The 27792-nt window shown below is 44.0% G+C and overlaps 2 protein-coding genes across 7 annotated transcripts in view; both read left to right on the top strand.

Annotated features, from left to right (window-relative positions):
- The window catches only part of LOC124005102 (protein KIAA0100-like), a 29831-nt gene extending 8232 nt beyond the window's left edge, over positions 1–21599 (top strand). For 2 of the 5 annotated variants that reach the window (XM_046314034.1, XM_046314033.1), the window contains exons 12-39: positions 37–191; positions 677–891; positions 1157–1454; positions 1628–1833; positions 1944–3021; positions 3917–4108; positions 4320–4522; positions 4638–4756; positions 4924–5147; positions 5479–5669; positions 5990–6089; positions 6344–6543; positions 7478–7784; positions 9078–9235; positions 9393–9599; positions 10173–10272; positions 11798–11977; positions 12252–12373; positions 12724–12879; positions 13103–13224; positions 13409–13589; positions 13855–13941; positions 14973–15083; positions 15276–15411; positions 16146–16273; positions 16570–16671; positions 19048–19182; positions 19635–21599. In XM_046314034.1, the coding sequence (XP_046169990.1) occupies positions 37–191; positions 677–891; positions 1157–1454; positions 1628–1833; positions 1944–3021; positions 3917–4108; positions 4320–4522; positions 4638–4756; positions 4924–5147; positions 5479–5669; positions 5990–6089; positions 6344–6543; positions 7478–7784; positions 9078–9235; positions 9393–9599; positions 10173–10272; positions 11798–11977; positions 12252–12373; positions 12724–12879; positions 13103–13224; positions 13409–13589; positions 13855–13941; positions 14973–15083; positions 15276–15411; positions 16146–16273; positions 16570–16671; positions 19048–19182; positions 19635–19823 (5602 nt within the window). In that variant the 3' untranslated portion in view covers positions 19824–21599. The remainder of the gene's footprint in view (positions 1–36; positions 192–676; positions 892–1156; positions 1455–1627; positions 1834–1943; positions 3022–3916; positions 4109–4319; positions 4523–4637; positions 4757–4923; positions 5148–5478; positions 5670–5989; positions 6090–6343; positions 6544–7477; positions 7785–9077; positions 9236–9392; positions 9600–10172; positions 10273–11797; positions 11978–12251; positions 12374–12723; positions 12880–13102; positions 13225–13408; positions 13590–13854; positions 13942–14972; positions 15084–15275; positions 15412–16145; positions 16274–16569; positions 16672–19047; positions 19183–19634) is intronic. The other 3 variants (XM_046314038.1, XM_046314036.1, XM_046314035.1) reach the window with 3 other exon arrangements.
- A 149-nt stretch (positions 21600–21748) lies between these two features.
- Positions 21749–27163, top strand: LOC124006302 (ribosomal protein S6 kinase-related protein-like). Of its 2 annotated transcripts, XM_046316231.1 has the most exons (12): positions 21749–22009; positions 23241–23519; positions 23783–23866; positions 23993–24061; positions 24380–24449; positions 25078–25185; positions 25295–25335; positions 25449–25476; positions 26010–26099; positions 26189–26277; positions 26435–26545; positions 26645–27163. In XM_046316231.1, the coding sequence occupies exons 1-12, from the start codon at positions 21983–21985 to the stop codon at positions 26945–26947; spliced, it is 1299 nt and encodes a 432-aa protein (XP_046172187.1). In that variant the 5' UTR covers positions 21749–21982; the 3' UTR covers positions 26948–27163. The 2 variants fall into 2 exon arrangements, with proteins under 2 accessions (XP_046172187.1, XP_046172189.1); XM_046316233.1 differs by lacking the exons at positions 23783–23866; positions 23993–24061.
- Positions 27164–27792: the final 629 nt, after the last annotated feature.

Below are 27792 nucleotides of genomic sequence, written 5' to 3'. Positions count from 1 at the left end.
TTTCTGTTGTGTCTGGTGGTGTATTGTGGTGTGTAGTCCAGTGGAGTATTTGCATACCCTTCCGTCCTACAGGAACTTCCCCCATCTGGACGCCCCAGTGATGATCAGCTCCTCTGTGTCCAATGTCAACGTTTCTGTCCAGCTGGGAGACACTCCTCCCTTCGCCCTGGGCTTCATCTCAGTCAGCTCAGGTACAGCACCACACACATACTCACACAGGCCATGGTCAAAATATACTCCCATTGCATTAAAGGTCAAGCATGTTGTTGTGGGAACACAAAGTTTAGTCTTGCCTGGAGAGGAATGACAGGAACGCTAATGGAGAGCAGTGGGTGTTTTTCTTCAGTTCATTCTGCGTTCAACATTGCAGCGGTTTCAAGAGATTAATCATGGTACTTGGCGTGCTGTTGAATCAACCTTTTCCAAACATACGGCCCTGATAGATTAGATAAGTCATCAGAAGTGTTTTTGTAAGGCAGTCAGCTTTTGTCAGTCTGTAACACATTAACTACAATTACTTTATCCCTGAAAATATGGGAATTAAATGCAATATCCTTTTACACCACGGGAATCATCACACACCTACACATAGTGAGTTGAGTTAAAATTGCATCCCAAAATATAGTAATGTGATTTGTGATATTCAGTAGATCTGAATATGTCATGTATAATGTAGAGATGCAGCACCTCCTGGACATCAGCACAAACGCAGAGAGCCTCAAGTTCCAGAATGTTCACCGCCGCCTCGCTCTGTCCCTGGACCACTTCTGGTGGAGGGTAGGCCAGGGGTCCCACATCCAGCAGGCCCCCCACCCCCCTGGCAAACATGTGTGGGGGGAAGCACTCATCCTGGACTCCCTTACACTGCAGGTAACGCAGGCATACAACAAGGTAGGCATTAACTATTTAGGGTTACTCACTACTACTCCCTGTGGTTTTTCCTCAGTTCCAATGTTGTGATGAAGAAAATCTAAATCAGGCTACAGGAAATCCTACTTTTCTGAAATTACACTCTATTCATAGATCATTGAAATTGACCTACCTCTAAGCTAAAAACATACTTTTCCTAATTTACTGTGTTGACCTGATGATCACAGCCCTGATTAGTATTTGACCAATATTACATTATTTATATTAGCTGTCTCTGTCCCCCCAGGGGAGCTTCAACAAGCCCCAGAGTGAGTCCAGTAGTCATTCTGAGAGTGTGAGTGTGGAGTCCAATCTGAAGGGCCTACAGCTGGAGGTGTCCGAGACCTGTGCCTTGTGCCTGTCCCGCCTATTGGCCCTCTGTAACCTGGCCAATGGCAGGAAGCTGGAGGCCTCAGAGCAGCCAGATGTGGTGCCTGTTCCTGCCCTTGTTGATGGGACAACCTCCCCCAGTCAGGGCGCCTTTTATTTTAAGATTGAGTGTAACCTGGAGGATGTCAATGTGTTCACACTCTCTAATGTAGCAGGTAAGTTAAAAGTGTTATTTAGGGATGCGTCTCAAACGGCACCCTATCCCCTATATTATGGCCCCTGGTCATAATTAGCGCACTATATAGGGTGCCATTTTGGATGGACCCTTAATCTCCATCTCCAGCTAGGCCTACATTCTGTATGGTAATTGGCTCCTGTTTTGTGTTAGGAGCTGTGTCTTTGCGGGTGGACAAAGTGAAGGCCCAAGGCTCGGTGGAAAGCTCCACATTGTCTGTCCAGGGTGTACGTCTATGTGTAGTGAAGGCTCTCACAGAGACCATGGAGCCCTGCTGTCCCTCAGCCCAAACCCCCAACCCTGTCCTCAGCCTCTCCACCCTGGCCATCTGCTACCACGTCGCCACTGGGAACGTGGAGGTAGCTTACAGTTACTCTTCCTACCGTCAGTCCATCAGGCCTATTCCTTCTTCCTCATTGACTGTGTTATTCAGATAAGTTCACATGCCTTGTCCTCTTCCCTTGTGCAGGTCCAGTGTGAAGAGGAGCTGGCAGTGCAGTGGACGCCATCAGACCACATGTTTTTATATCACCACGTGACAGAGAGCCAGGGTTGCTGGCATACTCTGTGTGATTCTCTAGGCCTGACAGAGAGAAGAAATGACGAGAGTTTAGCTGATCCTCCAGAGAGTGGATCTACGAAGACTTCTCCAGCCCACAGTACGGTCAAGGACCTGTCTGTGCGTGTAGAACTGGGCAGAACCCGCTTCACAGCCCAGGTGACAGAGCACAACTACCTCCTGCTGCACACAGACGCCCTGTCCCTCTCCACTCACTCCGGCTCCATGAACGTCCGCTCTCCACACATGTTTCTCAACTTCGACGGCAACGACATATTCTCGTTCAAGGGCCTGGAGGTCCAGACACACCCGGATCAGGCCTTGGACCAACGCCACCTCTTTCCCTTCCTCTCCACCCGACACAACCGTGCCTGGGTGGTCACCTGCCCCTGCCTGGCTGTGGAGTTCCCCTACCAGTACAACTTCTCCAACACCTTTGACAAGTTCATCAGCGTTCAGAAGTGGCTCAAGTCCTTGCACAGCAGCCCTGGTCAGACCCCAGGCCCCCAGCGCCTGCCCCCAGACCTGGTCTTCAAGATCAGCCAGTTCTCTTTCGTCTTCCTGGATGACATTTTCGAGATCAAGCTGAGGGACAACTACGAGCTGATGAAGGATGAGAGCAAGGAGAGCTCCAAGAGGCTCCAGCTGCTGGACAAGAAGGTGGCTGACCTACGGAAGCAGCACGGAGAACTGCTGCCTGCCAGGAAGATAGAAGAGCTGTATACGTCGCTAGAGCGCAAACACATAGAGATCTACATCCAGCGCTCCCGTCGCCTCTACTCCAACACGCCCATGAGGAAGTCTCTGCTGACCTGGACGGTGTCCGACTTGGAGCTGGTGTCCCTGGCCGACCAGTCCTTCCATGGGCCGGAGCGCGTCCGCGAGCATCTGAGAGACATCGACGGAGTCAGCCCCTTCCCCAGAGACGGGCTCCCCCTGGTGGTCCAGTGGTGCCGGGCAGTCACGTTCAACCTTACTGCATTCCTAGGTGAGTGATGGGTGTGTGTCCCAAATGGCACTCTATTGCTTTTTATAGTGCACTACATTTGACCATTGTTCCATACGTTAATTATTAATATTGATACTATTTTTGTATATACACACACTACTGTTCAAAAGTTTGGGGTCACTTAGAAATATCCTTGTTTTTGAAAGAATAGCACCTTTGTCCATTTAAAATAGCATCAAATTGATCAGAAATACAGTGTAGACATTGTTAATGTTGTAAATTACTATTGTAGCTGGAAATGGGTGATTAAAAAAAAATATATATATAAGATTAATTTATGGATAATCTACAGAGGCCCATTATCAGCATCCATCACTCCTGTGTTCCAATGGCACATTGTGTTAGCTAATCCAATTTTATCATTTTAAAAAGGCTAATTGATCATTAGAAAACCCTTTTGCAATTATGTTAGCACAGCTGAAAACTGTTGTTCTGATTAAAGAATAAAACTGGCCTTCTTTAGACTAGTTGAGTATCTGGAGCATCAGCATTTGAGGGTTCGATTACAGGCTCAAAATGGCCAGAAGCAAATAACTTTTGTCTGAAACTCATCAGTTTATTCTTGTTCTGAGAAATGAAGGCTATTCCATGCTCATAATGGGCAATAATCTGAAGATCTCGTACAACGCTGTGTACTACTCCCTTCACAGAACAGCGCAAACTGGCTCTAACCAGAATAGAAAGAGGAGTGGGAGGCCCTGGTGCACAACTGAGCAAATGGACAAGTACATTAGTGTCTAGTTTGAGAAACAGCCCCCTCACAAGTCCTCAGCTGGCAGCTTCAATAAATAGTACCCGCAAAACACTGGCCTCAACGTCAACAGTGAAGAGGTGATACATATATCATTTTTTATTATTTCACTCCCTGTGACAGTGAGAATACGGGACTATCCTCGTTACTTGTTTGAGATCCGGGACTGGGAACTGTCAGGCCGCTTGATCGGGACAGAGCAGGACGGGCAGGGCCGGGCTCGCCGAAGGCAGACTGTGCCACTTGGCCAGCCATGGGGCGACATAACCGTCCACAGGAACATGCCACCACTCAAGTTCTACTGCGATTTTAAATGTAAGTAAAGTGTTTCAATGAAGCACAATCATTTTTTTTGTGATGATTTGTATTTATTTTCAACAATAGGCAATAGACACATAGCGGACGATCACATATCTTTGTATGAATTTGTTTGATGTAGTGTCATCTAATTTCTAAACATATACTGGCAGTTGTGCAAATTCAACTCTTAACTATTATTTTCCCATCTCCTCTTCTCTCCATGCAGCCAATATATCCTTGTACACTATAGTGTGGGGGCCTTGCTGGGACCCAGCTTGGACCCTGATTGGCCAGGTGGTTGATCTGCTGACCAAACCCACGGTTGACCCCTCCCCTCCTCTGGCCTGGTGGGACAAGAGTCGTCTGCTGGTACATGGACGCTGGATCATGGACATAGAACAGGCCAACCTCCATCAGCTGGCCACGGAGGTTAAAACACGGAGTCTGAGCAACACTTCTTAGCCACTTACTGCCTCTGAAAAATGTGTTGGCCTGAGAATTAGGATTATCTGCAATTGTTTGACATAATTTTGGTATTTTGTAGGACCCCTATAACACTACAGAGAACATGCACTGGGAATGGAACAAAGTCAACTACAAGTGGACTCCTGGGCAGTTTGTCTTCAAAGGTGACATGGATGTCAACGTCAGGACAGCCTCCAAGTAGGTGGCAGACTGAAATCTGGCTTTCAAATATCAGAAATTCTGCAACCGTCTTCACCTGTGAAACGTTTAGATTTTCTTGTTTCATGAAATTGTTCATAATTTGATTTAAAAAAAAATATATATATATATATTTTTTAAAACTTTTTTTCTCTTCTTGTTCTCAGGTATGATGACATCTGTTTCCTGCACCTGCCAAATCTGTGCATGACCCTTGACCTCCAGTGGCTTTGCCATGGCAACCCCCATGACCATCACGCTGTAATGCTCTGCTGTGCAGAGAATGTAGCTGATGTGACATCAGGACAACCTCACGACTCCTTCAGAGCCTTCCGCTCAGAGAACCTCAACCTCTCCATCACCATGGACCTCAACCAACACTGTGGCACCGGTGAGGCGGTTGAGCAGTTACCTTGTGATAGCTGTGTGGCTTGGCTTTTTTCCAGGTTCACTGAGGAATTTTCCACAGAGGTTGCATCCCAAATAGCACCCTATTCCCTATATAATGCACTAATTATGATCAGTGCCCATAGTTTCCGTGAGTCAGGCTCTGTCAAGTAAGTCATTTAGGTAATAGGGTGTCATTTGGGATACTGTGAACGCTTGTCAAATCAAGTCTCTGTATTTAGCTTGCATGCGATAATGTTTTGTTATTCATCTTTAAATCATTAGCTCTAATGTTGACTGTCTGTTTATTGAAGGCATTTGTTTCTCTCTCTCAGAGCCATGCCAGCCCAGAATCCTCCTGTACAGCAGTACCCTGCGCTGGATGCAGAACTTCTGGGCCACCTGGACCAGCGTTTCCAGACCCATCTGCAGAGGCAAGCTCTTCCACAGCCTCAGACCCATCCGAAAGAAGCTGGGCCAGCACTACAAACAGATGTCCTATACAGCAGCCTTTCCTCAACTACAAGTGAGTAAATCACCAACACTATGCAACGCGTCCCAAATGGCTCCCTATTCCCTTTATAGTGCAATGCTTTTTACCAGTAGTAGTGCACTATTTAGGGAATAGGGTGCTATTTGGGACCCATACACTCACTGTTCAGCCTACATCCAAAGAACAAAGCAGACAAGTCTTTGTCAATATAGGATAATATTGACATTTTTAAAGACCTTCTTATATGTTCTATTTTTACTGATTCCATGTTTTCAGAGTGCGCTGTCCGTTGCATGGTCTTGTTACCTCCAATGAGCGCTAACATTTGAGATTTGACTTTGTCTCCTCCCCAGGTGCATTACTGGGCCTCCTTCGCTCAGCAGAGGGGCATCCAGGTGGAATGCAGCAAAGGCCACGTCTTCACCAGAGGGGCTCAGAGACTCATCCCACAGGGTAAGAAGAGATGGCACAACACGGGCATAGAAATGCCACAAGCTATTTACACACTCACGCAATGGTCTAATTGGTTTTTATCTTAATGTTTGCTTCTCAAATGACACCCTATTCCCATATACTGTTCCCTATTCCCATTGACTACTTTTACAATATGTGGAATTGGGTATAATTTGAGACTGAGTTGTTGAGCAGCCTGTCTGTTGGTCTAACTCAATTGTATGTGTGTGTGTGTTGTCTGTCTGTTTTCTCAGCGGGCACGGTGATGAGGAGGCTGATCTCTGAGTGGAACGTGACCCAGATGGTGTCAGAGCTGTCCCTGATGACGGTGCACCTCATGGCCTCCACCTGGGACGAGACGGCTGACCACCAGATCAACGCCCAGGTGAAGAAAACCCACCTGCTCGGTCTGTCCTCCCTCAGTTACCAGCGCCAGAGCAACCGTATGGAGGAGGTAAGACGATGGGGAGCAGTAGCGGATTTAAGTATAGGCGGCATCTTGCCGGGGGTGTCACAGGGCACCCGCACAACAACAAAAAACACATTTGGAATGGTGACATTTGCGCGATCGGTTTTCTATCGCTCTTTTGCACGTCACGTCAATGAAGTCATGTCACCGTGTGGGACTGTGGGTCAATTATCCTTGTTGGAGTGGGCGCCCTGATTCTAGTTTGTGAGCTAGGCAGGCTACTGCCTGGGAAGGTCTCCAATTCAGAAGTACGATATGGGGAGGGGGGGTAGGTTGACCTCAGGTCTCCCCACTGGATGCCCGAGGTAGGTGGAATGGGGAATCTTATCAAATAGCGCACCTCTAACTTTGTACAATTAGTAATGCAATTAGTTGAGCAATTTAGTGTGTTTCTCTTGTTTGAAATGCAATAGTGTAATAATCATGTTCTCTTTAAGTGTGTTCTATTTGTGTATTTGTGCAATTTAAGTTTTATTTGTGTCTTTTGTTCTTTTTTTATTTGTGTTTATATACTACAATTTGTTTCTATTTGTCTTAGTTACTTTTTGATATTTATGAGTCTTATTTTGGTATATATTTATATAGTTTTAAATGTTATGGGGGGTTCATCCAGGAAGCCACACAAGCTCGAACCGCAACTGATGGGGAGGGCATGGTAGACACCCCAAAGTTGATTGCACAGGCTGTGTCTCCATTTGCACCCTATTCCCTATGTCATTGACTACTTTTGACCAGGACCAATAGGGCGCAAGTTGGGACGCACACAGTAGCTTCTTAACCATTGTAGTCAGGTTTAAATTAATTATATTTGTTCTGGCTCTGTGTTTCAACCCTTCATTTGTAGTTCTCCAGTCAAAAGGTGAAGCTAGATATCTTGTAAAAACCTGAAATGTAATGATGGTGTTTCTCATTGTGACAGGAGGGGAACCCAAAAGATGAGGCAAATGCCCCCTACACCCACAAGCTGTGCCTGGTTGACCTGCGAGCCTCCTGGACTACCACTAACAGGAACATAGCGTTCGGTCTGTACGACGGCTACAAGAAGGCAGCCGTTCTCAAGAGGAACCTCTCCACAGAGGCTCTGAAGGGCCTGAGGATAGACACTACACTGCAAGCTGCCAAGAAGCTCAAGCGCTCTTTGTCCAACTACTCCGGCGGCCCCAGCACGGCCCCCTCCACCCCAACCATGCCCAGCACCAGCCGCCCTGAGAAGAGCCAGCACGAAGGTAGGAGAAGTGCAGCCTAGGTTGATGGTATTTTATGGTATTTTCTTTTTAAATATATATTTTGAAGGTATTTTCAGATTGTGTTGAACAGATAGTGATCGAGGATGACAGTGGGGAAAGAAAGAGGGTTGATGTGTCAAAGGCCACTAGGCCGGTTTCCAACCTATGTCAACACTGTAGATACACTATACAGTATATACAAAAGTATGTGGACACCCTTCAAATTATTGGATTTGGCGATTTCAGTCACACACGTTGCTGACAGGTGTATAAAATTGAGCACACCGCCATGCAATCTCCATAGACAAACATTGGCAATAGATTGCCATTACTGAGAGCTTGGCGACTTTCAACGTGGCACCGTCATAGGATGCCATCTTTCCAATAAGTCAGTTCGTCAGATTTCTGTCCTGCTTGAGCTGCCTCAGTCAACTGTAAGTTCTGTTATTGTGAAGTGGAAAGGTCTAGGAGCAACAAAAGCCTAAGATCACCATGCACAATGACAGGCGTTGGCTGGAGTGGTGTAATGCTTGCCGCCATTGGACTCTGGAGCAGTGGAAAGGCTTTCTCTGGAGTGCTGAATTACGCTTCACCATCTAGCAGTCCAATGGTCGAATCTGGGTTTGGCGGATGCTAGGTGAAAGCTACTTCCCCCATGCATAGTGCCAACTGTAAAGTTTGGTGGAGGAGAAATAATGGTCTGGTGCTGTTTTTCATGGTTCCGGCTAGGCCCCTTAGTTTCAGTGAAGGGAAATATTAACGCTATAGAATAGAATGACATTCTAGGCGATTCTGTGCGTCCGACTTTGTGGCAACTGTTTAGGGAAGGCCCTTTTTCTGTTTCACCCGTGCACAAAGCGAAGTCCATACAGAAATGGTACATTCAGATTGTTGTGGGAAGAATATGGCTGGCCTGTACAGAGCTCTGACCTCAACCCCAACGAGATGGGATGAATTGGAACGCGACTGCGAGGTAGGCCTAATCGCGCAACGTCACTAATGCTCTTGTGGCTGAATGGAAACAAGTCCCAGCAGCTATGTTTCAATCTAGTGGAAAGCCTTCCCAGAAGAGTGGAGGCTGTTATAGCAGCAAAAGGGAGACCAACTCCATATTAATGCCCATGATTTCGGAATGAGATGTTCGACGAGCAGGTGTCCACATACTTTTGGTCGTGTAGTGTATGTATGTTAGAGGCTGCAGTATTACTGCTAGGCCAGCCAGGCCACATAAAGCGTCTTTGAATAGAATTTACTGACTGTTTCTTCAACTCTTCCTTCCTCTTCACTCTGCAGGGACGTCCATGCTGCAGAAGCTGATTGAGGAGACTGATAAGTTTGTGGTGTTCTCAGAGGAGGACTCTGGTGTGAGTGATCAACTGTGTGGCATCGCTGCCTGCCAGACAGACGACGTCTACAACCGCAACTGGTTCATCGAGCTGGTCAACTGTCAGGTACAACTGACAACTAGTCTGGGAGTTTAGGTTCATGGCAAATCAGATTTGGATTGTAAAGCCCAGTGGCCCAATCACACTTTTATTTGCCCCCAAATGTAACAATGTTTGCTAACAGGACCCAAAGTTATAATCCTGCTCTGCTGTCTGTCTGTAGATGATGCTGCGTGGCACAGAGACAGCTGGCTGCGTGCTGGTGTCTGCTGCCAAGGCTCAGCTGCTGCAGTGTGAGCACCACCCGGCCTGGTACAGCGACACCCTCAAGCAGAAGACCACCTGGACCTGTCTGCTTGACGGCATGCAGTACTTTGCCACCATGGAACCCAACCCCTCAGAGCAGGAGGACTGGCAGTTGTGGCTTGAGGTGGGCCAGTGAAAACATTATTAACAGGCTCTTAAAGATGCACTATCCAGAAATCACTCCGCCATTTCCTGGTTGCTAAAATTCAAATAGTTTCTAATTTCAGTTTGTGATAAAGCAAGTATAGTGTAGAGAGTCATAGATCCCAGCAGTGTAGATGGTACAATATTTTCCATAATCAAAAATATTGTATTTTCAGCTGTTTGAAGCTGGTATACAAAACAACAAAGGGAAAAGACGCAAAAATGGAGCTTAAGAAAAGGGAAGCATAGAAATGGCGCGCATAGAACAGGTCTACCGCTTCTTAGACTTTCTTTCAATGAGTGACAGATCAAAAACACTCACTTTTCCATGTGTATTTGGTCAGGTCACCCAAAAGCTTTAACAAGAACTACCATAAATGATCATCTGTAGCGTTGAATGATGATGTGTTGTGTATGGTTTATTCGGGCTCAAGTCCAAGTTGCACGACAGAGTATTTTTATAGTAGGTGCATATTTGTATCTTTCAGATTCAGGGTGCTGTTACAGCTTTGACTGTGTGTCTTTGCCTTGGTTGTGCATGGTGCGTCTGCAGGTGAAAAACATTGAGGAGCACAGGCAGCGTCACCTGGACTCAGTGCTGGAGCTGATGGAGAGTGGCCAGGCTGTTGGAGGCATGGTCAGCACCACAACAGGTACTGCTGCTCTTCGCACATACTCTACTTCATGAAATGTTTAAACCCTGGCCCTTCAAAGCTGAAAATCTCATCTTGATGTGAATCTTTCCTTAAAGTGAAATTCCATATTTAATAATATATATATATATTATTATCTCCAGCACCATGCCAGTGTCTACATAGAGTGCATTCGGAAAGTATTCAGACCCCTTGATTTTGTTGTCCATATTTTGTTTTTCCGTTACAGCCTTATTCTAAAATAGATTAAATAAAAATATATCAATCTACACACAATACCCCATAATGACAGAGAAAAGTTTTTATTTATTTTTATTTTAATTATTGTGCAAATGTATATATATTTTAAAAAATTAAAACATACCTTTTAACATAACTATACATACCCTTTGCTATAAGACGCAAAATTGAGCTCATGTGCATCCTGTTTCCATTGATCATCCTTGAGATGTTTCTACAACTTGATTGGAGTCCACCTGTGGTAAATTCAATTGTTTCGGGGCACAGATCTGGGGAAGGGTACCAAAAAATGTCTGTAGCATTGAAGGTCCCCCAGAACACAGAGGCCTCCATCATTCTTAAAATGAAGAAGTTTGGAACCACCAAGACTCTTCCTAGAGCTGGCTGCCCGGCCAAACTGAGCAATCAGGGGAGAAGGGCCTTGGTCAGACAAGTGCCAGTCACTTTGACAGAGCTCCAGAGTTCCTCTGTGGAGATGGGAGAACCTTCCAGAAGAACAGCTATCTCTGCAGTACTCCGCTAATTAGGCCTTTATGGTAGAGTGGCCTGACAGAAGCCATTCCTCAGTAAAAGGCACATGGTAGCCCACTTGGAGTTTGCCAAAAGGTACTTAAAGGACTCTCAAACCATGAGAAACACAATTCTGGTCTAATGAAACCAAGATTGAACTCATTGGCCTGAATGCCAAGCATCACGTCTGGAAGAAACCTGGTACCATCCCTATGGTGAAGCATGGGGGTGGCAGCATCATGCTGTGGGTGATGTTTTTCAGCGGCAGGAACATCTCTGGAGAGACCTGAAAATAGCTGTGCAGCAACGCTCCCCATGCAACTTGACAGAGCTTGAGAAGAATGGGAGAAACTCCACATATACAGATGTGCCAAGCTTGTAGCGTCATACCCAAGAAGACTTGAGGCTATAATCACTGCCAAAGGTTCTTCAACAAAGTACTGAGTAAAGGGTCTGAAGACTTATGTAAATGTGACATTTCAAATTTGTATTTTTTTATAAAGTTGCTAACATTTCTAAACTTGTTTTTGCTTTGGTATTGTGTGTAGATTGATGAGGGGAAAAATCTATTTAATCCATTTTAGAACAAGGCTGTAACATAACAAAATGTGGAAAAAGTCACGGTTTAAATACTTTCCGAATGCACTGTAAACTGAAAGTGTTTATGTTCTGTAGTTAACATCGTGGCACTTAAGACTTTTTTAAGTGGTATATTTACCCTTTAACTTATGTGTCAAGGTAAATGTAACACTTCCTCTCTTCTCTTTGAATCCAGACTGGAACCAGCCGGCCCAGGTGAATGACACTCAGCAGGTCCAGCGTATCATCTCTCGTTGCAGCTGTCGCATGTACTACATCGGCTACAGCCACGACATCGACCCTGAGCTGGCCACGCAGATCAAACCTCCAGAGATACGCCGCAACGAGAAGGAAGACCTGCTGAAAAAACAAGCTGGTAAGGCACCCCATAGAGCTCATATATGCACTATTTTATACAACATTTGATACAATATTTCACCATTTTTTTTATCAGATTCTAGAATGAACTTTTTCCTGAATTAAATCCTGTTTTTTGGATGCCAAAGTCCATTATGTTCTATTTAATTCTGTGAGGCAGCCGACATCTTCAAATACAGTGTCAGAACATGCTGACAATGTTGCTGTAGTGTTATTCAGTGTAAAGGCTTGAGCCTTTCGACTTGGTGTCTTTCCCCCCACTTCACTATCAGGGGCTGTGGACACCTTCACCCTCATTCACCATGACCTGGAGATCTCCACCAACCCTGTGCAGTATGCTATGATCCTGGACATCGTCAACAACCTACTTCTGCACGTTGAGCCCAAACGCAAGGTAACGAGATGCCTCAACATCTGACTAGGCAGTGTTTTGTCCTATAGCATATGCAACTGTATACGGGGCAATTAATAACTTCTACTTAAGTCGAATTTTCACTTAGTCTCCCACTGACCTCAATACATGACTAAGTGAAAATTGTACTTGAGTGGAAGTTCGGATTCACCCCTACTGTATGCTAGCTGAGGTCTCTGCACTGTCCCTTATGCATCCCAAATGGCATGATATTCCCTATGTAGTGCATTACTTTTGACCAGGGTTCTAAATAGGCAAAAGAGGGAATAGCGCCATTTGGGATGCCTCGTGTCCTACCCTCTGACCATGTTGTGTGTGGGCTCTGTCCTCAGGAGCACAGTGAGAAGAAGCAGCGTGTGCGTTTCCAGCTGGAGATCTCCAGTAACCCAGAGGAGCAGCGTAGCAGCATTCTACACCTGCAGGAGGCCGTAAGGCAGCACGTGGCCCAGATCAGACGCCTGGAGAAACAGATCTACTCCAATATCAGGGTGAGCCATTGGATGGACTGACTCACACTCTTCTCATAGGCGAGGCAATGGCTGATTTCAGCACTGTTACTTGTGAGGTGAAAACCAAAGGTGAAGGTAATTCCTAGTTTACTTAATCCAATTATAATCTAGAGAGAGGATTAAAACACATCCCTGAGTTACGAACCCCAAAGCACTGAAATATCTACTTGAGTATATTTGACCTATGGTGTGACCCTTCCAGGCCCAGCCTGAGGATCTGAGAGGAGATGAGCTGTCAGAGATCAACGTGAGGCTTCAGAACCAGCTCAATCAGGAGAAGACTGACATGCAGATGAAGAGTGAGGAGCTCAACATCCTCATCAGGTCAGCCCAACACCGCCACAGACACACCATTCAATGCCAAGTCAAACTACCGAACACTTTCACCACACCATCTTTTCAATGCCGAGGAAAACTACTCGGCCAGCCATGGGAAGTTCTGAGATACTTCCTAAGAATACTGACACCTCTCCTGTGTTCTTCCCTGCATGTCACTCTCTGCTCCCAGATGTTTTAAAGACTTCCAGCTGCAGAGGACCAATAAGCTGGAGCTGCGTAAGCCGCCGGAGGACGTGAGTGTGGTTCGCAGGACAGAGATCTGCTTTGCCCAGGCCCGCTGGTGTCTCACTGAGGAGGATGGACAGCTGGGCATCGCTGAGCTGGAGCTGCAGAGGTTCATGTACAGCAAGGTGAGCAGGGGGCAGGGAGGACACTGCTGCTCTGTCCTAACAAGGAGATGACCATAACTATTTTGATACTGTGCTTTGGCTAGAGAGCTGGGCCCATATTCACAAAAAGTCTCAGATTAGGAGTGCTGAAATAGGATCCATTTAGCCTTTTAGATAATAAGATATGGACAAGGGATGATGATCCTAGATTACTACTCTGAGACGCTTTATGAATGCGAGCCCTGATGTTGATGCTAAACATCTGTTAAACTGTCTCCTTCCACAGCTGAACAAGTCAGATGACACAGCAGAGCATCTCCTGGAACTGGGCTGGTTCACCATGAACAACCTGCTCCCCAACGCTGCATACAAGGTCAGGAAAAGATGATGCTTATCTCTGACCTTTTCTTTGGTAAGGGCAGTCAACAGCTCATTTTTACAACCGGTGGCGCTATGAACCTGTGAAGCTTACAAATATTGCATCTGAAAGGGATCTCTTAAAGTACAAGCCTTTTTGTTGAGTTTTTCAGTCTTTTGTCAGAAACAAGAAGTTTCCATCTCCTGCTGTTACTAATCCAATGATTCCAGGTCCTATTGCACCCAAAATGTGCTCACAAAGACCTCCTAAAGCAGTGTTTGCCTGTGTTGATAACTCTCTACTTGGTTTCCTATGTGCAGCATGTGAGGGTATGTATGGTGCTGGTACAGTAACTGGGTGTTCATGTCACTGTTGTTGACACCATCATGCTTATCCAGTCAGCATCACGGAAATCCCTCTCAGAATATAATGTATATGTCCCAAATGGCACCCTATTCCCTACATAGTCCACTACTTTTGACCAGAGGCCTATGGGCCTTGGTTAATAGTAGTCCATTATTCACGGAATAGGGTACCATTTGGGACGTTTCCTTTGTTATTCAACATTGCATGTCCACCATGGGACTGGGTCATTCCAATGCCCACCTCCAGTCCTTCCTCTTATTGCGTGCTCCTCACTGCATTTGCACCGTCATCTGAATGTGTTACGGTACCATGTCTTATGTCGCTGTGTAAGTCAGGTTTGTTTTCCAAATGTTTTCCTGTTCATATGGGAGGAAAAATCCCATGAATTGATTCATTTATCCTCCTGCTCACCATTCATGCTGTATGGAGACATTTCAGACTCATTTTATTGTCTTTACAGAATATGCTGTATTCTGAATTAAACTGGTTTCCTAAATGACATTAAATATATTTTTGGGTTGCTTCATGAATCAGCAGTTAGGAGCATGGCATTATTCCAGTGGTTATTTTGTCTGCGTCCTGAATGACACCGTATTCCCTATATAGTGCACTACTTTTGGGGCCATTTGGGATGCAGCCTCTGTGTTGTGACTTTTAACTTCATGAAACCTGTCTCCTAGGTGGTGTTGCGTCCTCAGAGCCCGTGTCAGTCTGGCCGTCAGTTTGCCCTGCGCATCTTCAGTAAGGTCCGCCCCCCAGTGGGAGGCATCTCAGTCAAGGAGCACTTTGAGGTGAGGAGGAAGCATGTGATCATAACACTAGAGATGTGTTAACCTGTTTGATCATAACATTGAAGATCTCATAACATGTGTGATCATAACATTAGAGATGTCTTAATGTGATCATAACATTTTTAATTATGAAAGCATTGGGAGCATACAGGTAGATAGTGATTCTCTGTTGTAATGTGTTTGTGTCACCAGGTGAACGTGGTTCCTCTCACCATCCAGCTCATGTACCAGTTCTTCAAAAGGATGATGGGATTCTTCTTCCCAGGAAGGAATGTGGAGGAGGAGGATGTTGCTGATGAGGAGGACAAGTCCCGAATGGTCACTACTGGTGTGTATTGCCTCTAGCTGTTAGCATCCTGCCCAGGGGGAGTACATCAAGCTACAGAAGCAGAAGAGAGGTGCCTGCCCCATGGGCCATTCTGACTCGGACAAGGCTTACTTACTTACCAGTTATTGACGTGCAACAGTAATGCTGTACTATATACGTTCACTTGCTCTCAAGTCTCCATCCATCCTCTACATGTTGACCAGCCTGAAATCCACACCTCTCTCCACCCAACCAATCAATATTAGTTTCCATTATCGTTGCCAGCTCTTCAATACCACACATGGTATTGGATTGGTAGTTGTTGTGTAACCCTTGGTGGCTATTAATAGCCTGGGTCTACTGTGACCTTGAGGGCTGGGTGAGACGGTGCATCCCACATGGCAACCTATTCCCTACATAGTGCACTATGACCCTGGTCAAAAGTAGTGCACTATAAAGGGGATAGGGTCCCCTATTGGACATTTTGCAGAGTTACAGGAGTATAAGGTGTGGACTCTGAGGGGTGGTGGAGTCATTCAGAGGTTGTGGTGGTGCTGCTGCTGTCTTTCTCGCACTCACATCCACACTTGTTTTTCTTCCTGGCACTGGTTCTACTGATTGCGGCTATTTCAAAGAAGGGTGTATAACTACAATTACTATGTTATGTGGTTGTTTTTCCTACTACACTTGCAGTGACTTGTAAATCGCTCTGGATAAGAGTGTCCGCTAAATGACTAATGTAAATTGTATCTCAGGCATGCCTGTCATCAAGCCTCGGCAGCTCTCGGAAGACACCATGGGGGTCATGGGCCCCAGCAAAGGGGTCACCCAGGGCTTGAACCGTACATCTGGGGTCAGGAGGTCCTTCCGAAAGGCTGTTGAGGTATTTTTTTGTTGTTTTTATGAGAAATGAGGAAATATGTATCTTTGTGTTGATGTATCCCCAATGTTCATACAGCCGTACTACGTTGCCACCCAGCTACATCTGCTGGGGTAATTGGCTCGTTGTTTTCACAAGCACTTCCCAACTTTCTTGTTATATACTTATTTTGACCAGCGCTCTATGGGCCTTGTTTAAAAGTAGTGAACTATGATGAGTATTTAGGGTGCCATTTTAGATGCAGCTTTAGGTCTTCCATACTGTATTGAAACTGAAGTATGTCTTATTTCCCTACCTAGCATCCTGTAGATGACATCGACAAGATGAAGGAGAGAGCAGCCATGAATAACTCATTCATCTACATCAAGATCCCCCAGGTTCCCCTGTGTGTCAGCTATAAGGTAGGTATCACCATGTGCTGAAGTTAAGGGTAGCAACATTTCTGGAAAATCTGGATATGTACCAGAAGTTGTCTGGATTTTGCAACTAGCTAAAGGAGAACGGTACTCAATGCTTTGATTCAAGTCAGTTATTGATTCTATATACATGTCGGTGTGTCAGTGAGTTCATAAATAAACATTCCCCTCGAAGAGAGATGTTGCGGCAGGGTAGCCTAGTGGTTAGAGTGTTGGACTAGTAAGTTCAAATCCCTGAGCTGACAAATTCCCGTTCTGCCCCTGAACAGGCAGTTAACCCACTTCCTAGGCCGTCATTGAAAAAAATAATTTGTTCTTTACTGACTTGCCTAGTTAAATAAAGGTAAAATAACTAATCTCACTCAGCCATCATTTGATTAAGAGAGATGTCATCATGATTCTGTGTTGACCCCATACCAGGTCACATGTTTTGTTCTCAGACTGGAAAAAATACCTCAACATCTGGTGTGTTGTCATGTGTTTTATCTGTTTGTATACAGTGCCTTGCGAAAGTATTCGGCCCCCTTGAACTTTGCGACCTTTTGACACATTTCAGGCTTCAAACATAAAGATATAAAACTGTATTTTTTTGTGAAGGATCAACAACAAGTGGGACACAATCATGAAGTGGAACGACATTTATTGGATATTTCAAACTTTTTTAACAAATCAAAAACTGTGTTTAATCAACACCTGTGTGTAATCAAGTCTCCGTATAAATGCACCTGCACTGTGATAGTCTCAGAGGTCCGTTAAAAGCGCAGAGAGCATGAAGAACAAGGAATACACGAGGCAGGTCCGAGATACTGTTGTGAAGTTTAAAGCCGGATTTGGATACAAAAAGATTTCCCAAGCTTTAAACATCCCAAGGAGGACTGTGCAAGCGATACTCCTTCCATTTCAATATTATCAGATCACTGCAAATCTACCAAGACCTGGCCGTCCCTCTAAACTTTCAGCTCATACAAGGAGAAGACTGATCAGAGATGCAGCCAAGAGGCCCATGATCACTCTGGATGAACTGCAGAGATCTACAGCTGAGGTGGGAGACTCTGTCCATAGGACAACAATCAGTCGTATATTGCACAAATCTGGCCTTTATGGAAGAGTGGCGAGAAGATAGCCATTTCTTAAAGATATCCATAAAAAGTGTCATTTAAAGTTTGCCACAAGCCACCTGGGAGACACACCAAACATGTGGAAGAAGGTGCTCTGGTCAGATGAAACCAAAATTGAACTTTTTGGCAACAATGCAAAACGTTATGTTTGGCGTAAAAGCAACACAGCTCATCACCCTGAACACATCATCCCCACTGTCAAACATGGTGGTGGCAGCATCATGGTTTGGGCCTGCTTTTCTTCAGCAGGGACAGGGAAGATGGTTAAAATTGATGGGAAGATGAATGGAGCCAAATACAGGACCATTCTGGAAGAAAACCTGATGGAGTCTGCAAAAGACCTGAGACTGGGACGGAGATTTTGTCTTCCAACAAGACAATGATCCAAAACATAAAGCAAAATCTACAATGGAATGGTTCAAAAATAAACATATCCAGGTGCTAGAATGGCCAAGTCAAAGTCCAGACCTGAATCCAATCGAGAATCTGTGGAAAGAACTGAAAACTGCTGTTCACAAATGCTCTCCATCCAACCTCACTGAGCTCGAGCTGTTTTGCAAGGAGGAATGAGAAAAAATTTCAGTCTCTCGATGTGCAAAACTGATAGAGACATACCCCAAGCGACTTACAGCTGTAATCGCAGCAAAAGGTGGCGCTACAAAGTATTAACTTAAGGGGGCTGAATAATTTTGCACGCCCAATTTTTCAGTTTTTGATTTGTTAAAAAGTTTGAAGTATCCAATAAATGTCGTTCCACTTCATGATTGTGTCCCACTTGTTGTTGATTCTTCACAAAAAAATACAGTTTTATATCTTTTGTTTGAAGCCTGAAATGTGGCAAAAGGTCGCAAAGTTCAAGGGGGCCGAATACTTTCGCAAGGCATTGTATGTTAACCTTCTCACACTGTTGGCTTTTTGTGACTTGGACTTTGTTTTTAATCCTCAATTTCATGTCTTCAGGGATTTGCAAAATAATCGTTATTTTCCAATGACAGCATTGTCTTGCCTTCCAGATTACATAATCCCATAGCTGATTTGAGTACATGTTTAATGAATCTGAATGTTTAATATTGAAAATGTAATATTCGTGTATGAATATGTAATATCATTCAATGGGAGATAAATAAACACAGACATGTAATGAAAATATGATTATTGTAGAATTATATGAACAACTGTTGTACTTTTTAACTCCCAGAAAATGCAGTTTCATTATGTATTTTGTGCTTGTGTGTCCACATAGGGAGAGAAAAGCAGTGTTGACTGGAAGGATCTGAACCTGGTTCTACCTTGTCTGGAGTACCACAACAACACGTGGACCTGGCTGGACTTTGCCATGGCTGTTAAGAGGGACAGCAGGAAAGCACTGGTAGCACAGGTACTGCACTGAACCCTGTCCCGCTTATTACTAACCCAACCATTGTGGGGTGAAGTTCGCCTAGATACAGATCTAGGATCTGCCTCCCCTTCCCCTTGACCATTATTTTGGGAAATACCAAACTAACCCAGGGTCAGCATATAGGGGCAACTTCATCCTACTCCATACTGCACAGAACCCTGGCCTCTCATTACCAACACGGTCATGTCCTACAGTAGCAGTTTGATGGCAAAAATGGCACTTCATGATGTTCCAAGCTGCCAGAATGCCAATCCCTGCCTAAAGCTCACACAATATAGACTATGTATAGGTTACTTCAGTCATATGTCCTATATATTTGTCACTTTTTCCTTTTCACATCCATAGATGATAAAGGAGTTATTGAACCATATGTTATTTCATATTTTCTGAAGTGACCTATGACATGTGTCCTCCCCTCCCTCTGTGTGTAGATGATAAAGGAGAAGCTGCGTCTGAAGCCGGCGTCGGGCTCTGACTCTCGGAGCAAGGCGTTTGAGGGGAAGTCAGACAGTAGCATGCAGCAGCAGCAGGAGGAGGATGAGAAGGCCCGACTCCTCATCGGTCTCAGCAGCTCAGACAAGAGTTCCAGCAAGAAGAGCATCTTCAGCCGACGCAAGTGACCCATAGGCCCACATACACTCACACTGAACCAGTACTGTACTGAACCACTGCGCTCTAGTCTATGGAAGTGTCCCAAGTGGCACCCTATACCCCACACAGTGAACTACATTCAAACAGGGCCCTATGGTTCCTGGTCAGAAGTAGTGTAGTGTAGTGTATAGAGAATAGGGTGCCATTTGGGATGCAGTCTATGGTAGCTACAGTAACACACACCCAGGGAATCATGGAGAGGTCAATGTCTTTACTAGCGTATTATCTGATGACACTTGACCTGGTTGAATACTGTATGCTCTGATGTGAAGATAGAGGTAGCAGGTCATTAAGGGGAACAGAGACTGATAATAAAACACACCCTGTTCTTTCTTACGTGAAGGGGAACAAACTACAGCCTGCGAGCCAAGTCTGGCACGCCAGCCAATTAAATATGGCCCACGGTGGCTGAAATTATTATTTTAGGATAAACTACTCCAGTCCATATTTGAACGTACAAAACTATATAGAAAGTATGTAATAATTATCTCTCAACTGCTGTCCAAAGAAGCATGTATTTTCATGTATGACCAGGGCCCATATTCAAAGTGTCTGAGTAGGGGTGCTGATCTAGGATCAAATCCCCTCCTGTCCATATAATTGTATTTGTTATGATCTAAAAGTAACAACGGATCCTAGATCAGCACACTTTTTCTAAGAGGTGTTATGGATACGGGGCCCACTTCTCTGCTAAAAACATGCCAGGGTCTTATTGACCAAATGTATCTTTGTTTTTTTGTGCCATACATTAAACATTTAATTTTCATTCAATGCATCACACATGGTCCTGAACTTTCAGAATCAGCAGCCTATACTTGTTGCATTAATAGCATGACTGGGGTGATGGGTATTTTATTTTAGTTTCACTGTCTGCTCATTTCCCCTGTAAATCAATTAGAACATTTCATAGTTTATATGTTGACTGTCTCAAATTGCACCCTCTTCCCTATATAGTTCACTACTTTAGAGGATAGGATGCCGAAGTAGTGCACTTTATATTGGATAGGATGCCATTTAAGATGCAGCTAATGTTATTTGTTGAGAGCATTGTTTCCTGCTGGTTCAGGAATACTGTATCCTCAAGCAAATGTAAATCAGGTAGATTGTAAAACATTTTAATCTCAAATGAAAGCACCTTAACAACCATAGAAATGCTGTCTGTTGCAACAGTTAGAAATGCCTGATTCACTAGTACAGGGGAGATATATTTTAGCCTTGTACTTTTATTGTATTGTTAGAATTTTACTCAAGTCTATATGATACTGTCACACTGACTGGGAAGTGCATCCCTGTAAAAGATCACAAATATATAATTTGGTACCCTGCATGAGACTTCTCCAACAACATATATGCCACAGCAGACTTACGTTTTATACTGCAGTTCCTAAACATATCTGTGCGAAAATATGTTCTTGTTTTCTATTTTATGGCAGTTATTCTGTCAGCTTTGATAGTCTCTGCAAAAATAATTTTGTTGCAGCTTGTCTTGATAATGTTTTGAAATTAACACTACAGCACTTTTTAAGCAAAGTATTTTCAGATATTTTTGTAACCATGGTTATTTCTTTTCAATCACCACTGTACCTACACCTACTGAGTTTGTTATTCAGTTACAGCTTCCTTAAAGTGCAAGATGTCAAATATTTCTGTCAAAATATTTCAAGAAAAATTGATTATACCTCAATGAAATGAGCACCATATATGTAACTATAAATGTTTGTCAATAAAATAGTTGTTCTAATGTCTCTTATAGCTGAATGTATCATGTATGTTCTCAGAAGGTCACTACACCATTAATTTATCATTTATTTCGTAATTAGATGTATGATTGGTTAACAGAAATGTGGCGTTTTGATTTGAGCCGTTATCCCAGTGGAGTGTGAGTGGCTGATTTGATCATTCATCTGACAGGGCGAACTGGAGCGGAATTTCGCCTTCTGTAGAATACCATCGAATGTGAGGTTATCATTCGTCTCTCGAGATGATCAGACCCACCCTGCGCGCTGTTCAGTCATGGCGGGTCAGGAATGTGCGCTCCATGTTTTACAAGGCATTGTAAGACCGTGTTAAAACTAACCAATTGGGAAAATAATGACGTGGGTTTGATCGAGGTTTACCAAGCAATGTAATGGGCAGCAACTCAAGTAAACACAAGGTAAGAGATCTTCAGACGTAGTCTACACCTATCTATGACGTTATCAGGTTTGATCACATGTTTATTCAGACTGCTTTAGCCTACAAATCTACGGTCTGTTCCACATAAGTGATACATTTATACCTTTTGTATAGTAGGCTAGCCGCTAGCTCGCGACAATATTGGCGTTTAGAAACACGTGAGTTCAGCGAATATAAACCGGTGATGAGCACCTTACTTTGAACAGTTTTTTATGAATATGCATCGGAATATTAATCTTTTTATCGAAATGTATATGTGAACTGAACAATGATTTTAAGTCAATATTTTACAATGACATTTCACGTGGAGCTGGCCAATATGAGTGCACTGAACTGTTTTTAATGCAAAGCGCCTAAGGGTCCTTGGAGAGTTATATTAAAATGGACGGGGGAGTGGCTCACTGGCTGCTGGGAAATTCTCTTGTTCGGGACGGTTAAGCTAATGTGGCATGAGGTTGTAAGTAACATGAACATTTCCCAGGACATAGACATATCTGATAGGGGCAGAAAGCTTACATTGTTGTTAGTCTAGCTGCAATGTCCAATTTACAGTAGCTATTACATGGAAAGACTACCATGCAATTGTTTGAGTGCACAATCATGAACTTGAAAATGTATTAATAGACCAATTAGGCACATTTGGGCAGTCTAGATACATTTTGAACCGATATGCAATTGTTCATTGGATCAGTCTAAAACGTTTCACATACACTGCTGCCATCTAGTGGCGACTGCACTGGAATAAGACATGTCCTTTCTCTTGCATTTCAAAGATGATGGTACAAAAAAACATGTTTTTTCATTGTATTTTCTTTTACCCGATCTAATGTGTTATACATAAATTTCACATTTCCACCAACTTCAAAGTGTTTCCTTTCAAATGGTATAAAGAACATGCATATCCTTGCTTCAGGTCCTGAGCTACAGGCAGTTAGATTTGGGTATGTCATTTTAGACAACAAAAAAATTAAAAAGGGGCTGATCTTTAAGAGGTTTTTAATGAATGTCTTCAACAATCTTTTGCTTATGTTGGCACATGTTCATGTGAAATCTCTATCCAATGCTGATTTAGTCCTGCATGATTCTAGTGTGGCATATGCCAGTAAGTAACATCAACAGATGTTTGACATGTAGCTATAGTTACTTGCTACTCACAGCACAACTTGTAATTAGAACCATCACTAATTAGAAAGCCGCTGTCCTCAATGTAGAAACGGGTGCCAAGCCAGGAGAGACGACGCAATCCAGGCTGGCATGGTCTTCTCTCCAATATTGGAATATCCTTTACTGATGGACTTCGCCACCTTGGCCCACCTGTTCTGGCCACACAGGGCATGGTGCTCGGCAGCGGAGCCCCAATCCCTGAGGACCTCCTCCCCCCAGGACACAGCCCTCAGAAGCCTGGCATGGAGTCGACTCTCCCTGGTTTCATCTCTGTCTTTCTGCCTGAGTTCCCACACCGTACATTTACTGGGCAAGACGATTTCCAGGTAGTCCTCCTTAACTTCATTTGGATTGAACACCTGGACCACACATGATTTCAATCTTTGATGAAAATGTTGTCTCTTCAGCAGATGTAATGAAATCATTCATTGATAGGAAAACAACCGATAAATCAGTAACTTATTACTTCTTGGTTATTCTATATGAGGGGGAAATAAATGATATGGTGGTCTATCTGGTGTGAAACCTACCTTGAATGATATTGAATGATATTGCAACATTTGAATCTCACCCTCTCCATGACATTCAGATCCTGGGCTTCATAGCTAAAGGCTCCTTTGGTCCTATCTTGAAAGTAAAGGACAGGTCAAAGGAGAAGACTTATGCCGTTAAGGTGAGTCTCCTCAGCCTCCTGTCACATCACATTTTACCAGCACTATATTTCATGTGACATTACACACATCTAGTGTATTCTATTCCTACCCTGCATTTCATTTTATTGTATTGTGTTGCTCTACAGGTTTTACCCAAGTCTGAGATACTGAAGCATGGGGTCCTGGAACAGTCAAAGGAGGAGGTCATCATTCAGGTAGGTCACACAGCAGGGTGACCTGTAAGGCTGCTATCCTAGCTTAGCTCCTGACTTAGTTTAGGGATAACATGCTGGAAACAATGACTCACTGAGCTCTAACAATGACAATGACTATGACGATTATCCGTATGAGCTTCTATGCAACAACAAACATGGTCCCATGGAGCTTTTGCTGAACAAAAATAAAATAAAAACATTTGCGATCGTTGAAAATACCTGGTTACATCCAGATCCCTCCTAAATCACATTTAGTTCTACTGAGTGTCTTTGCTGACATCCACACTGTTGCTGTGTGTGTTGCCTGTTGCGTTGCAGCGGCAGCTCAGCCACCCATTCCTCCACAATCTGCAGGACTGCTGGCAGACCCAGCGCCACCTCTTCATTAGTGAGTGACTAATGTGATATAGCTAGATCCCTATTTATCCGCCCCTCTCTTTAACCTCCCTGTGTCTTACATAGGAGCTTCCCACTGGGTACGTCAGTTCAATGTTGATTCAACCAGTGTGTGCCCAATGGGTTGTCTCGCTCTCCCTAGCAGGAGTGTTAACTATGGCATTATCTGGCCTTTCTGCTATTTACTGTTGTCTCCTCAGTCTGAGCCCCATGACTCGTCTGAAGAATTATACTGCCATCTACTGAGATTTTAGTGTGTATCATACAGTCCTGTGGCCTCTGATCCGAATTTCCTTTCCTTTAGATTTTTTAATAGCACCCTTATTAGTGGATAAAGGCATGTTTGAGTTCATTTGTGTCTCTCACTGACACTTAGCTCCTTCCCCAACATCAGCCCTTTCCCTTCCTATGCTTCCCCCAGCCTTAAAAAACTTGCAACTCTGTGACTTCCGACAAATGAATGTTCTCCTATTGCTTCTCTCCTCCACTGCTCCTTCCTTTTCAAGTGCTTGTGTTTCAACAGGGGTCATCTACTCCCAGCCCTGGATCAGTGTACTGTACATAGCCTTGTTATGTACTAAGATGGATCATTGTGTGTGACTGTGTCTGTCTTCCTACAGTGTGTGAGTACTGCAGTACTGGAGACCTGTACACTTACTGGATACTGAAGGGCCAGTTTGGGGATGATGAGGTTCGGGTGTTCGCTGCAGAGCTAGGCTGTGCTTTGGGTGAGCGTCCCTCAAGTGTGTGTACACTTGTATATTCTCCAAAAATGTGTATGAGATCAATGTTTAAGTTTCACCTTTACTCATTATAATGGGTGTGTCTGATCGGTAGGTTTCCTTCACGACTTTGGGATCATGCATAGGGATGTGAAGGTTTGTTTTGATCATGAACATTATTCTTTGTACATAAATCTTGCAACTAAATGACTCATATTTATAACTTCACTGGAAAGTTTATAATCATCTGATTATTCTGGATTTTTTAGATGGAGAATGTCCTTCTGTCTGACCAAGGTAATGCTGGCTTAAAAAATATATTCATATATAAACCATTTAGTAGACACTTTTATCCAAAGCAGTTTGCAGAACAGTCATGCATGTGTAGCACATGGGGATGTGTGAAATGTACTCCTCAGCCTTAAGTGTCCTGCTTGCGCCGTATCATTAGCTAGCTTTTGAGGTGGCGCTATCAGCTAAGTTGCTTGAGGGAGAACGGTCACGTGTATTTTGCGAGGCAGAAATCCCGAGTTCGCAACCAGGCCGAATCGGGAGGAAGTTGTACTCGCTAAGCAAACAGCGTGACGTTCTTTACACATGCATACATTTGACGTATGGTTTAGTTTACTTTCTACTGCAAAAAATACAAGACAACACTAGAGGGCCTTATAATACAGTGGACACTTCAGTGTTGTTGTTGTTGGGAATATTCTTGAAGATATCATTTTTATGGTGAAAGTAGTTTAAGTTTCATATTAGTCAGGTAGAATAGCTGGAATTGGATTTGTAAAGTACTGTATGTAAAATACTGCTGTATCTGTTTGATGCAGGTCACCTGCGTTTAGCTGACTTTGGACTTTCTCGACGTCTTGCGCGGGGCGCAAGAGCATTTACAATTTGTGGGACAATCCAATACATGGGTGAGATTCTTGGGATCAGGCAAAGTTAATGGTCACTACACATGAGGCACCTATTATAATCTCACTGGGATGGTCCTTTGTCCAAACAGCTCCTGAAGTCCTGAGTGGGGGTCCCTACAGCCATGCTGCTGATTGGTGGTCTCTCGGCATTCTGTTGTTCTCAATGGTGACTGGAAAGGTGTGGTCAACACCACAGTTCATCTTAATTAAATGAATATGTGGTGATGTAATAGCTGTTAGAAAGGTTGTTTTTCTTCTTTTTTAAGCTGTCCTGTCATGCAAATAAAAATGCTAGTCTAGAGATGTTGTTGGTGCTAATTCTGTCATCTCCATAGTTCCCTGTACCTCCAGAGCCAGACCACTGCAACATGCTGAGAAAGGTCAGAGACTGCCCATACTCCATACCCAAGACCTTCAGGCCTGCACTAGCCCTTCTGCTCACAGAGGTCAGAAGTCATCTGTAGTAGGATTGTCTGAGTATCAACAAAATACCATCACAACAAATTCTCAATGCTTTTCTTTCTCCATCCTGTTTGTGACTCCAGCTCCTATGCAAGAACCCAGCCCATCGCCTGCATAGCCTGGAGCGCTTCAAAAGGCAGATGTTTTTCCATGGCACTTCCTTTGACTCTCAGCTACTACAGAAGAGACCTGTTGAATTAATTCTTGAACTGAAGAACCATCCTGATCGTCCAGTCAAAGCAATGCGGGGCCTGTCTATGGACTACTTCCAGAACTTTGACTGTGACATCCTCCACTCCCCTACCAGCCCCACTGACCTGTCACCTACCTTGGCCAACATTGACCTGAGCCAGGCTCTGGCTACAGCTCAGGGTTGTAGTGAATGAGATGTGCCTGTTCTACTTTGCCTCAATACTGCCTGCAAATTAATGGAAACATTTGATATATACTTTGTACCGCATGTATACTTGGTTGTGAAAAAGCTACTGTACAGTGCATTTGGAAAGTATTCAGACTCCTTCACTTTTTCCATATTTTGTTACGTTACAGCCTTATTCTAAAATGTATTCAATTGTTTTCTTCCCTCTTAATCTACACACAATACCACATATAGACAAAGCAAAAATAGGCTTAGAAAATTTAGCAAATGTATAAAAATATAAAAACTGAAATGTCACATTTACATAAATATTCAGACCCTTTACTCAGTACTTAGTTGAAGCGCCTTTGGCAGTGATTACAGCTTCAAGTCTTCTTGGGTATGACACTACAAGCTTGGCACACCTGTATTCAGGGAGTTTCTCCCATTATTTTCTGCAGATTCTCTCAAGCGTTGTCAGGTTGGATGGGGAGTGTCGCTGTACAGCTATTTTCAGGTCTCTCCAGAGATGTTCGATCTGGCTCGGGCTCTGGCTGGGCCACTCATGGATATTCAGAGACTTATCCCGACGCTGCTCTTGCATTGTCTTGGCTCTGTGCTTAGGGTTGTTGTCCTGTTGAAAGGTGAACCTTCGCCCCAGTCTGAGGTCCTGAGCACTCTGGAACTTGTTTTAATCAAGTGTATCTCTGTACTTTCCTCCGTTCATCTTTCCCTCCTGACTAGTCTCCCAGTCCCTGCCGCTGATAAACATCCCCACAGTATGATGCTGCCACCACCATGCTTCACTGTAGGGATGGTGCCAGGTTTCCTCCAGACGGGACACTTAGCATTCAGGTCAAAAAGTTCAGTCTT

Source organism: Oncorhynchus gorbuscha, linkage group LG19 (assembly GCF_021184085.1).
Source record: "Oncorhynchus gorbuscha isolate QuinsamMale2020 ecotype Even-year linkage group LG19, OgorEven_v1.0, whole genome shotgun sequence".
Classification (NCBI taxonomy): domain Eukaryota; kingdom Metazoa; phylum Chordata; class Actinopteri; order Salmoniformes; family Salmonidae; genus Oncorhynchus; species Oncorhynchus gorbuscha.
The sequence above is the reverse complement of the archived record's forward strand: the minus strand, read 5'-3'. Positions and strand labels throughout refer to the sequence as shown.

Coding starts and splice junctions, on each gene's coding strand:
- LOC124006302 (XM_046316231.1), top strand. CDS start 21,983: ATGGGCAGCAACTCAAGTAAACACAAG. Junction 25,186..25,294: donor AGAGCTAGGCTGTGCTTTGG/GTGAGCGTCCCT, acceptor TCTGATCGGTAG/GTTTCCTTCACGACTTTGGG. Junction 25,477..26,009: donor TGTCCTTCTGTCTGACCAAG/GTAATGCTGGCT, acceptor TGTTTGATGCAG/GTCACCTGCGTTTAGCTGAC.